Source organism: Musca autumnalis, unplaced genomic scaffold (assembly GCF_047663935.1).
Source record: "Musca autumnalis isolate F117 unplaced genomic scaffold, ASM4766393v1 scaffold_4, whole genome shotgun sequence".
Classification (NCBI taxonomy): Eukaryota; Metazoa; Arthropoda; class Insecta; order Diptera; family Muscidae; genus Musca; species Musca autumnalis.
In genome coordinates this window covers 227,948,372-227,960,681 of record NW_027411977.1, presented here as the reverse complement: position 1 = coordinate 227,960,681, position 12,310 = coordinate 227,948,372, and the positions used below count along the sequence as shown (strand labels likewise).

Genomic DNA, 12,310 nt, shown 5'->3' with positions numbered 1-12,310 from the left:
GAGGATGGTTTTTTCTATAGAAAAAATTTCCTCAGGTCCCTGAGGATGGTTTTTTCTATAGAAAAAATTTCCTCAGGTCCCTGAGGATGGTTTTTTCTATAGAAAAAATTTCCTCAGGTCCCTGAGGATGGTTTTTTCTATAGAAAAAATTTCCTCAGGTCCCTGAGGATGGTTTTTTCTATAGAAAAAATTTCCTCAGGTCCCTGAGGATGGTTTTTTCTATAGAAAAAATTTCCTCAGGTCCCTGAGGATGGTTTTTTCTATAGAAAAAATTTCCTCAGGTCCCTGAGGATGGTTTTTTCTATAGAAAAAATTTCCTCAGGTCCCTGAGGATGGTTTTTTCTATAGAAAAAATTTCCTCAGGTCCCTGAGGATGGTTTTTTCTATAGAAAAAATTTCCTCAGGTCCCTGAGGATGGTTTTTTTCTATAGAAAAAATTTCCTCAGGTCCCTGAGGATGGTTTTTTCTATAGAAAAAATTTCCTCAGGTCCCTGAGGATGGTTTTTTCTATAGAAAAAATTTCCTCAGGTCCCTGAGGATGGTTTTTTCTATAGAAAAAATTTCCTCAGGTCCCTGAGGATGGTTTTTTCTATAGAAAAAGTTTCCTCAGGTCCCTGAGGATGGTTTTTTCTATAGAAAAAGTTTCCTCAGGTCCTTGAGGATGGTTTTTTCTATAGAAAAAGTTTCCTCAGGTCCTTGAGGATGGTTTTTTCTATAGAAAAAAAATTTCCTCAGGTCCCTGAGGTTTTTTCTATAGAAAAAATTGCATCAGGAAGGCGTTTTTCTATAGAAAAAATATCCACAGGTGCCTGAGTAGGGTTTTTTTCTATAGAAAAAACTTCCTCAGGTTCCTGAGGATGGTTTCTTCTATAGAAAAAAATTTCTCAGGTTCCTGAGGATGGTTTTTTCTATAGAAAAATATTCCTCAGGTCCCTGAGGATGATTTTTTGTATAGAGAAAATTCCTCAGGTTGGATAAACTCCCCTTCCCCCAACTGCCCTCGTTGTTATTCCACCATAAATAATCTCCGGCTTGTTTGCCTTAAAAACATAACTGCTCTCTGTTGTTGTTATTTCGTTATCAATAACACAAAATCTTGGTTTTGGAGGAAAAGCAGAAACTCAAAAGTTAAGCCACACACAAGCACACATTTTGCTAGGCAGGGAAATTAAAGAAAATTTCCTAAGAAACCAGGTGCGCTTGCATTTACACAGCACCTAGTCAGATACATACACCCAAACTCCAGCGCTCCTTTTTCAAAAGGCAAAACGAGCAGATGCAACAAAATACCGTTTAGCTTGCCACAAAAAAGCGAACGTATCTGCTGGCATCTACTCCAGAATGTTGTAAACAATTCTTCATAAACTCATATATCTCTTTCTCCGAGAGTTAATCCTACTCCGTTTGGTGTTTGGCCTTCTGCCAAATGAAGTGTATGTGGCGAATGAATGGACGGAATAGAAGAAATTCTTCCAAAGCTCTTATAACTCCAATGGCAAACAATGGCAACAACAGCAGAATAAACAAGACATATCACATCATCACCAATGCTAACGATCGCAAATTTTAAAAGAAGCCCAAATGCCAAAGATTTTAGGCTTGTTTGGCTTGGCTTGGCAGCATTTGAAGAAGGAGGAGGAAGTTTTATTGTTGTTGGGCGGTCGAAAATCACAACAATACACCTTTCGAGGTTTGGTGGAACAATTTAAGACTCCTTAGGGAATTTTGTTTTTCGTTGTTGTTTTTTTAAAGGAAACTTTTCCGTTAACTTTTCTTTTACATTATTGTAAATTATGTCAAGTAATTTATTGTTGCTATTACGTTGGCAAAATGATTATTATTGATAGGTACAGTTGGAAAGAGAATAGGGAAGTGGAGGAAACACAACTTATGGACATTATTCTTAAACAAATTATGTTTGCAGGTATAAGGGGTATAATAGTCATAAATTGTCATCTACTGACAGAAGACCTATACGGGACTTTCAAAGTATCTTCTATGGACCTTTAAGAGGATCTCCCAAGGGTCTTCGGTAGAGAGAATACCTCTAAGAAACTTCCAAAGAGTCGTCTAAAAATAGAAGATCTCCAAGAAGAAGATCTTAAAGGCCACTATGGATAGAAGACCTCCAAGACAGTTCCTATAAAAGGGCTTATGTGGTTAGAACACCTCTGTAAAGGCATCTAAAGGGGTTTCCTGTGGATATTTTCTATAAGATATTATATGCATAGAAGACATCTAGGAAGAACTGAACGTTTTTTTAGACCTCGTGGATTTTTTAAAGAATTTTTTTAGACCTCGTGGATTTTTTAAAGAATTTTTTTAGACCTCGTGGATTTTTTAAAGAATTTTTTTAGACCTCGTGGATTTTTTAAAGAATTTTTTTAGACCTCGTGGATTTTTTAAAGAATTTTTTTAGACCTCGTGGATTTTTTAAAGAATTTTTTTCGACCTCGTGGATTTTTAAAGAATTTTTTTAGACCTCGTGGATTTTTTAAAGAATTTTTTTCGACCTCGTGGATTTTTTAAAGAATTTTTTTAGACCTCGTGGATTTTTTAAAGAATTTTTTTAGACCTCGTGAATTTTTTAAAGAATTTTTTTAGACCTCGTGGATTTTTTAAAGAATTTGTTTAGACCTCGTGGCTTTTTTAAAGAATTTTTTTAGACCTCGTGTATTTTTTAAAGAATTTTTTTAGACCTCGTGGATTTTTTAAAGAATTTTTTTAGACCTCGTGGATTTTTTAAAGAATTTTTTTAGACCTCGTGGATTTTTTAAAGAATTTTTTTAGACCTCGTGGATTTTTTAAAGAATTTTTTTAGACCTCGTGGATTTTTTAAAGAATTTGTTTAGACCTCGTGGCTTTTTTAAAGAATTTTTTTAGACCTCGTGGATTTTTTAAAGAATTTTTTTAGACCTCGTGGATTTTTTAAAGACTTTTTTTAGACCTCGTGGATTTTTTAAAGAATTTTTTTAGACCTCGTGGATTTTTTAAAGACTTTTTTAGACCTCGTGGATTTTTTAAAGATTTCTTTTAGACCTCGTGGATTTTTTAAAGAATTTTTTTAGACCTCGTGGATTTTTTAAAGACTTTTTTAGACCTCGTGAATTTTTTAAAGATTTCTTTTAGACCTCGTGGATTTTTAAAGAATTTTTTTAGACCTCTTGGCTTTTTTAAAGAATTTTTTTAGACCTCGTGAATTTTTTAAAGATTTCTTTTAGACCTCGTGGATTTTTTAAAGAATTTTTTTAGACCTCGTGGATTTTTTAAAGATTTTTTTTTTAGACCTCTTGGCTTTTTTAAAGATTTTTTTTAGACCTCGTGGATTTTTTAAAGAATTTTTTAAAGAATTTTTTAAAGGCTCGTGGATTTTTTACAGATTTTTTTAAAGGCTCGTGGATTTTTTAAAGAACTTTTTTAGACCTCGTGGATTTTTAAAGAATTTTTTTAGACCTCGTGGATTTTTTAAAGAATTTTTTTCGACCTCGTGGATTTTTTAAAGAATTTTTTTAGACCTCGTGGATTTTTTACAGAATTTTTTTAGACCTCGTGAATTTTTTAAAGAATTTTTTTAGACCTCGTGGATTTTTTAAAGAATTTGTTTAGACCTCGTGGCTTTTTTAAAGAATTTTTTTAGACCTCGTGGATTTTTTAAAGAATTTTTTTAGACCTCGTGGACTTTTTAAAGAATTTTTTTAGACCTCGTGGATTTTTTAAAGAATTTTTTTAGACCTCGTGGATTTTTTAAAGAATTTTTTTAGACCTCGTGGATTTTTTAAAGAATTTTTTTAGACCTCGTGGATTTTTTAAAGAATTTGTTTAGACCTCGTGGCTTTTTTAAAGAATTTTTTTAGACCTCGTGGATTTTTAAAAGAATTTTTTTAGACCTCGTGGATTTTTTAAAGAATTTTTTTAGACCTCGTGGATTTTTTAAAGAATTTTTTTAGACCTCGTGAATTTTTTAAAGAATTTTTTTAGACCTCGTGGATTTTTTAAAGAATTTTTTTAGACCTCGTGGATTTTTAAAAGAATTTTTTTAGACCTCGTGGATTTTTTAAAGAATTTTTTTAGACCTCGTGGATTTTTTAAAGAATTTTTTTAGACCTCGTGGATTTTTTAAAGATTTTTTTTAGACCTCGTGGATTTTTTAAAGAATTTTTTTAGACCTCGTGGATTTTTTAAAGAATTTTTTTAGACCTCGTGGATTTTTTAAAGAATTTTTTTAGACCTCGTGGATTTTTTAAAGAATTTTTTTAGACCTCGTGGATTTTTTAAAGAATTTTTTTAGACCTCGTGGATTTTTTAAAGAAATTTTTAGACCTCGTGGATTTTCAAAGAAATTTTTAGACCTCGTAGATTTTTTAAAGAATTTTTTAGATCTCGTGGATTTTTTAAAAATTTTTTCAGACCTCGTGGATTTTTTAAAGAATTTTTTTAGACCTCGTGGATTTTTTAAAGAATTTTTTTAGACCTCGTGGATTTTTTAAAGAACTTTTTTAGACCTCGTGGATTTTTTAAAGAATTTTTTTAGACCTCGTGGATTTTTTAAAGAATTTTTTTAGACCTCGTGGATTTTTTAAAGAATTTTTTTAGGGCTCGTGGATTTTTTAAAGAATTTTTTAAACCTCGTGGATTTTTTAAAGAATTTTTTTAGACCTTGTGGATTTTTTAAAGAAATTGTTTAGACCTCGTGGATTTTTAAAAGAAATGTTTTAGACCTCGCGGATTTTTTTAAAGAATTTTTTTAGACCTCGTGGATTTTTTAAAGAATTTTTTTAGACCTCGTGGATTTTTTAAAGAATTTTTTTAGACCTCGTGGATTTTTTAAAGCATTGTTTTAGACCTCGTGGATTTTTTAAAGAATTTTTTTAGACCTCGCGGATTTTTTTAAAGAATTTTTTTAGACCTCGTGGATTTTTTAAAGAATTTTTTTAGACCTCGTGGATTTTTTAAAGAATTTTTTTAGACCTCGTGGATTTTTTAAAGAATTTTTTTAGACCTCGTGGATTTTTTAAAGAATTTTTTTAGACCTCGTGCATTTTTTAAAGAATTTTTTTAGACCTCGTGAATTTTTTAAAGAATTTTTTTAGACCTCGTGGATTTTTTAAAGAATTTTTTTAGACCTCGTGGATTTTTTAAAGAATTTTTTTAGACCTCGTAGATTTTTTAAAGAATTTTTTTAGACCTCGTGGATTTTTTAAAGATTTTTTTAGACCTCGTGGATTTTTTAAAGAATTTTTTTAGACCTCGTGGATTTTTTAAAGAATTTTTTAGACCTCGTGGATTTTTTAAAGAATTTTTTTAGACCTCGTAGATTTTTTAAAGATTTTTTTTAGACCTCGTGGATTTTTTAAAGAATTTTTTTAGACCTCGTGGATTTTTTAAAGAATTTTTTTAGACCTCGTGGATTTTTTAAAGAATTTTTTTAGACCTCGTGGATTTTTTAAAGAATTTTTTTAGACCTCGTGGATTTTTTAAAAATTATTTTTAACGAATTTTTTACAGCGACATAGCCGACTTATCCGTTTTTACTTACTCTTGTCCCATGTGCTAAGAAATAAACATTTATTTTTTATTTAAATATTATATAATTGATTTTTATTTAAATTGTTGTAATTCTTAAAACTATTTTTTATATTTCTGAAAAAGTTTTCGTTGTGCGTTGATTTTGTTTGTATTTTAAGTGAAACTAAAGGAAATTTTGATTTTTTTTAATTTTTAAAATACAGTATTTAAATTTCGATTGCATTTTTAGAACTAAGACAACAGATAATCGTATACATGCATTGTTCCATACAATGCATTTGATTAAGTAGTTAATGTTGTAAATACTTTATTATATTTTTTAATTTTTAATAATAAAAAGGTAGCTCTATAAATTTTTTAATAGTTTCTATTTGTATTTTCTTTCATAATTTTTTTCTTCATTTATTTTTTTTTCTTTTAAACTAATATGTAGTAATACAATTAAAAAAGTGTTTAATTTTCAAAATTTTTGTTTCATTTCTTTCTGTTTTTCTTATTTATATTATATTTTTAGCATTTACTTAAAAATAGATATCACATAAATAATAGTTAAATTATTGTATCAATATAAGAAAGCTTATATTACCAGAGGTTGTTATTCTTTTTTTTTAATTTTTAAGATATTATTTTATTTATTAAAATTTTTATGGGATATTTTTTTACATAGGTATATAGCATAAAATATAATAATTATTATTGAAATTTTATAACAAATTTTTGATGAAAACTTGAACTCAAGACCCTCACCACACCACACAACTGGGCTTTGGTGCTAGGCGAAGATAAACGGCATTCCAATATAATATTGTTATTGAAGAATTTAAGATTTCCAAAACTATAATGGTGTTTATTAGGGTTCCAACTCTGGTTGGCACGACATTTAAAACTAAGCTCAACATTATATAACTATAATTTAAATATGATATTTTATTTATAAATGAATACTTTTCATATGTTTTTTTTTTGTAATTTATATTTTAAGGGGATCTAGAATTTTATTTTACATTAAAAAATAAAATTTGTATTTTTCGGGAAAAAAATATTTTGGAAAATTTTTATTTTTAATTTCATAAATTTTTTCAACTTCAACTTTTTTGAGATCCTCAGCATTATAGGAAGCAGATAGGGGGGAAACAGAAAATGAAAACAAAGAATGATGGATAACAGGACAAAATATACATACGTATATTAAAAAAGAAATAATAATAAAAATAACGATAACTATAAAAACTAAAACAACTAAATAATATTTCAAGGGAAATCAAGGGGGAAAGCTGGCACAATGATAGCTAATAGGGGACAAGACTGTTATTTTAAATAAAAAATCTTTTAAAAGCCGGTCTGAATTGAAGTTTTCCTATGGAAAACCTAATTCAGCCGGGCTGAATTGAAGTTTTCCTATGGAAAACCTAATTCAGCCGGGCTGAATTGAAGTTTTCCTATGGAAAACCTAATTCAGCCGGGCTGAATTGAAGTTTTCCTATGGAAAACCTAATTCAGCCGGGCTGAATTGAAGTTTTCCTATGGAAACCTCTATTCAGCCGGGCTGAATTGAAGTTTTCCTATGGAAAACCTAATTCAGCCAGGCTGAATTGTAGGTTTCCTATGGAAAACCTAATTCAGCCAGGCTGAATTGTAGGTTTCTAATGGAAATCCTAATTCAGCCGGGCTGAATTGTGGGTTTCCTATGGAAAACCTAATTCAGCTGGGATGAATTGAAGTTTTCCTATGGAAAACCTAATTCAGCCGGGCTGAATTAAAGTTTTCCTATGGAAAACCTAAGTTTTCCTATGGAAAACCTAATTCAGCCGGGCTGAATTGAAGTTTTCCTATGGAAAACCTAATTCAGCCGGGCTGAATTGAAGTTTTCCTATGGAAAACCTAATTCAGCCGGGCTGAATTGAAGTTTTCCTATGGAAAACCTAATTCAGCCGGGCTGAATTGAAGTTTTCCTATGGGAAACCTAATTCAGCCGGGCTGAATTGAAGTTTTCCTATGGAAAACCTAATTCAGCCGGGCTGAATTGAAGTTTTCCTATGGAAAACCTAATTCAGCTAGGTTGAATTGTAGGTTTGCTATGGAAAACCTAATTCAGCCGGGCTGAATTGTAGGATTCCTACCGAAAACCTAATTCAGCCGGGCTGAATTGTAGGATTCCTACCGAAAACCTAATTGTAGGATTCTTACGGAAAACCTAATTCAGCCAGGCTGAATTGAAGTTTTCCTGTGGAAAACCTAATTCAGCCGGGCTGAATTGAAGTTTTCCTGTGGAAAACCTAATTCAGCCGGGCTGAATTGAAGTTTTCCTATGGAAAACCTAATTCAGCCAAGCTGAATTGTAGGTTTCCTCTGGAAAACCTAATTCAGCCGGGCTGAATTGTAGGTTTCCTCTGGTAAACCTAATTCAGCCAGGTTGAATTGAAGTTTTCCTAGGGAAAACCTAATTCAGCCGGGCTGAATTTCTATACCTCTATTTAGTTAGGCCGCATTTAAGTTTACCTGTGGAAACCATTATTCAATCTGTTATTTTTAAATGCCCCCCTTATCCCCCTGTGCCAGCGTTCCCCCCTGTATTCCTTCTTTCGAATATTAGCTGCTATACTTTTCCCACCCTCCAGTATGGACTATTAAAGGTTCGCTAGGGAAAAGTTCTTTAAACATAATCATTTGTTTTCTTAATATTAGACATTGTATTACAGTTATCATCGAAGTTGGATACCGGACGATAGGATCTCTGTTTGGCCTTTAAATGGATATTCCAGGCAGCCAAGACCACCACTAGAACCGATAGGCAGCCAATGATGGTGTAGAGCAAATCATTGCGTTGGCTATAACGCATCAGCTCCACAACTTGTGGATAGACTTGGTAAGAGGCGGCATCCTGGTGGTTGCAGGGACCAGGTGTTGTGCTGGTGGTGGTTGTGGAGCTTTCTGTGGGGCAAGGTAGGGCTGGGGTTGATGGAGAAACTTCTCCTGGCTTGTTTAAGAATTCCACAGGACTTTGTGTCACCTTTCGTTCTTCGGGTTTTGGAGTAGTGGATGTGGAGGTTGTGGTGCTGGGACTAGCCGTGGTGGTGGGTGGGGCCACAGTTGTGCTGGTGGTTGTTGTGGTGGTAGTGCTGCTGGTACTGGTGCTTGTGCTTGTAGATGTTGTCGTTGAGCTAGTTGACACTTCCTCCTTTTCCTTGTTATGCTGCACCTCTGGTATGGGATTCAGCTCTAAATTCGGCTCCACATTATCCTCCACCTCATTGTAATCATGGACTTCATCATAATGATGATTATCATCATAATCCTCATCACCTCCATTGGGCATGGGATAACCTTTGGGCCAACAAACAGGACAACAACTATCTTTCAACATTACCTGGCGATGCTTGGGACAATCAACGGCACTGCAGAAGTTGATGACACAATTTGGTTCGCCATTGACACAACGACAGTCATAGCAACCATCCTTCCAGGTGTCCCCATGTTCAAAGAATTTATTTAAATTTTTCGATTCACAAATGGCATTTGGCTTCTTGATGCCCTCGTCGCAGATTTGATGGCATATCTTGGTCCCGCCATGGCATTTGCAACGTTGGCAGTTCGTAAGCCAATAGCTATCGGTATTCCCCTCGATTGTGCAATTCGGCTCCTTGTGGCATTCGTATTCACCACAGCAATGGCCAGGTTTATCCATAGATTCGGGGGAGATTTCAACCACAACCTCATCATCACCGGAACAGTCGGGAATATAGCAGGTCTTGCAGACACACTTCTGGGACAAACAACAAAAGGCAAAGGCCTCATCCAGCGGATCAATTTGTGAGGCATTGCTGAATTCCTCCTCCATTATCAAGGGTTCGGGTATCAGTTCCCGTACATCACTGTCCTCAGGGCAATGCATATCCGACAAGGGAGGACACTTGACATTGTCACACAAGTGGGGTATGTGAGCATCTGCAAAGAGAGGGAGAGAGAGGAGAAAAAATTAATAAAAACTGCCAAAAATATTGAAAATTATTTTCCACTTCATTTCCCCACATTCCGACATTATTACCCGCCATTTTCAAAATCGTTAAATTCCAATCAAATAACAAACAAAAACTCAAATTCAAATTACAGATCCAGTCAATCAGCCCAACTCCTGCTGTTTTTATTGCAGCTGAATCACGCACAGACACACACACAAGCAATGGACATTTTAGAGCTGAACAATGGCAGGCTAAAAACCTCATTTGGAAAAGGTAAGACCACCCGCCAGTTTAGGCACAGCGTTGGAAACATGAAATCCATGGAAATATTTGCAATAAAAGCAGATCATTTTGCTCAACTCCTCCTTCCCACCATAAAAAAACCCTTTAAAGAGGTAATAGGTAGAAGGGGGAGAAGTAAACTATTGGCAGCATAATGGGGAACATTTGTCTCAAAAATTGAGTGACACAACCCAGAGGCAATTTATAGACGAGCAGAAAGAAAAAACTTGCAATTCAGCCCGGCTGAATTCAATTTTCTAAAGGAAAATTGCAATTCAGCCTGGCTGAATTAAGGTTTCTATGGGAAATCTTCAATTCAGCCTGGCTGAATTAAGGTTTCTATAGGAACACTTCAATTCAGCCTGGCTGAATTAAGGTTTCCATAGGAAAACTTCAATTCAGCCTGGCTGAATTAAGGTTTCCATAGGAAAACTTCAATTCAGCCTGGCTGAATTAAGGTTTCCATAGGAAAACTTCAATTCAGCCTGGCTGAATTAAGGTTTCCATAGGAAAACTTCAATTCAGCCTGGCTGAATTAAGGTTTCCATAGGAAAACTTCAATTCAGCCTGGCTGAATTAAGGTTTCCATAGGAAAACTTCAATTCAGCCTGGCTGAATTAAGGTTTCCATAGGTAACCTTCAATTCAGCCTGGCTGAATTAAGGTTTCCATAGGAAAACTTCAATTCAGCCTGGCTGAATTAAGGTTTCCATAGGTAACCTTCAATTCAGCCTGGCTGAATTAAGGTTTCCATAGGTAACTTTCAATTCAGCCTGGCTGAATTAAGGTTTCCATAGGTAACCTTCAATTCAGCCTGGCTGAATTAAGGTTTTCATAGGTAACCTTCAATTCAGCCTGGCTGAATTAAGGTTTCCATAGGTAACCTTCAATTCAGCCTGGCTGAATTAAGGTTTCCATAGGTAACCTTCAATTCAGCCTGGCTGAATTAAGGTTTCCATAGGTAACCTTCAATTCAGCCTGGCTGAATTAAGGTTTCCATAGGTAACCTTCAATTCAGCCTGGCTGAATTAAGGTTTCCATAGGTAACCTTCAATTCAGCCTGGCTGAATTAAGGTTTCCATAGGTAACCTTCAATTCAGCCTGGCTGAATTAAGGTTTCCATAGGTAACCTTCAATTCAGCCTGGCTGAATTAAGGTTTCCATAGGTAACCTTCAATTCAGCCTGGCTGAATTAAGGTTTCCATAGGTAACCTTCAATTCAGCCTGGCTGAATTAAGGTTTCCATAGGTAACCTTCAATTCAGCCTGGCTGAATTAAGGTTTCCATAGGTAACCTTCAATTCAGCCTGGCTGAATTAAGGTTTCCATAGGTAACCTTCAATTCAGCCTGGCTGAATTAAGGTTTCCATAGGTAACCTTCAATTCAGCCTGGCTGAATTAAGGTTTCCATAGGTAACCTTCAATTCAGCCTGGCTGAATTAAGGTTTCCATAGGTAACCTTCAATTCAGCCTGGCTGAATTAAGGTTTCCATAGGTAACCTTCAATTCAGCCTGGCTGAATTAAGGTTTCCATAGGTAACCTTCAATTCAGCCTGGCTGAATTAAGGTTTCCATAGGTAACCTTCAATTCAGCCTGGCTGAATTAAGGTTTCCATAGGTAACCTTCAATTCAGCCTGGCTGAATTAAGGTTTCCATAGGTAACCTTCAATTCAGCCTGGCTGAATTAAGGTTTCCATAGGTAACCTTCAATTCAGCCTGGCTGAATTAAGGTTTCCATAGGTAACCTTCAATTCAGCCTGGCTGAATTAAGGTTTCCATAGGTAACCTTCAATTCAGCCTGGCTGAATTAAGGTTTCCATAGGTAACCTTCAATTCAGCCTGGCTGAATTAAGGTTTCCATAGGTAACCTTCAATTCAGCCTGGCTGAATTAAGGTTTCCATAGGTAACCTTCAATTCAGCCTGGCTGAATTAAGGTTTCCATAGGTAACCTTCAATTCAGCCTGGCTGAATTAAGGTTTCCGTAGGTAACCTTCAATTCAGCCTGGCTGAATTAAGGTTTCCATAGGTAACCTTCAATTCAGCCTGGCTGAATTAAGGTTTCCATAGGTAACCTTCAATTCAGCCTGGCTGAATTAAGGTTTCCATAGGTAACCTTCAATTCAGCCTGGCTGAATTAAGGTTTCCATAGGTAACCTTCAATTCAGCCTGGCTGAATTAAGGTTTCCATAGGTAACCTTCAATTCAGCCTGGCTGAATTAAGGTTTCCATAGGTAACCTTCAATTCAGCCTGGCTGAATTAAGGTTTCCATAGGTAACCTTCAATTCAGCCTGGCTGAATTAAGGTTTCCATAGGTAACCTTCAATTCAGCCTGACTGAATTAAGGTTTCCATAGGTAACCTTCAATTCAGCCTGGCTGAATTAAGGTTTCCATAGGAAATCTTCAATTCAGCCTGGCTGAATCAAGGTTTCCATAGGAAATCTTCAATTCAGCCTGACTGAATTAAGGTTTCCATAGGGAATCTTCAATTCAGCCTGGCTGAATTAAGGTTTTCATAGGAAATCTTCAATTCAGCCTGGCTAA

The 12,310-nt window shown here is 34.8% G+C and overlaps 1 protein-coding gene across 5 annotated transcripts in view; it reads right to left on the bottom strand.

Moving 5' to 3' along the window:
- Positions 1 to 6,960: 6,960 nt before the first annotated feature.
- The window catches only part of LOC141401152 (uncharacterized), a 275,773-nt gene continuing 270,423 nt past the window's right edge, over positions 6,961 to 12,310 (bottom strand). For all 5 annotated transcript variants that reach the window (XM_073981074.1, XM_073981075.1, XM_073981076.1 and 2 more), the window contains one exon: positions 6,961 to 9,471. In XM_073981074.1, coding sequence (XP_073837175.1) covers positions 8,180 to 9,471 — 1,292 coding nt within the window. In that variant the 3' untranslated portion in view covers positions 6,961 to 8,179. The remainder of the gene's footprint in view (positions 9,472 to 12,310) is intronic.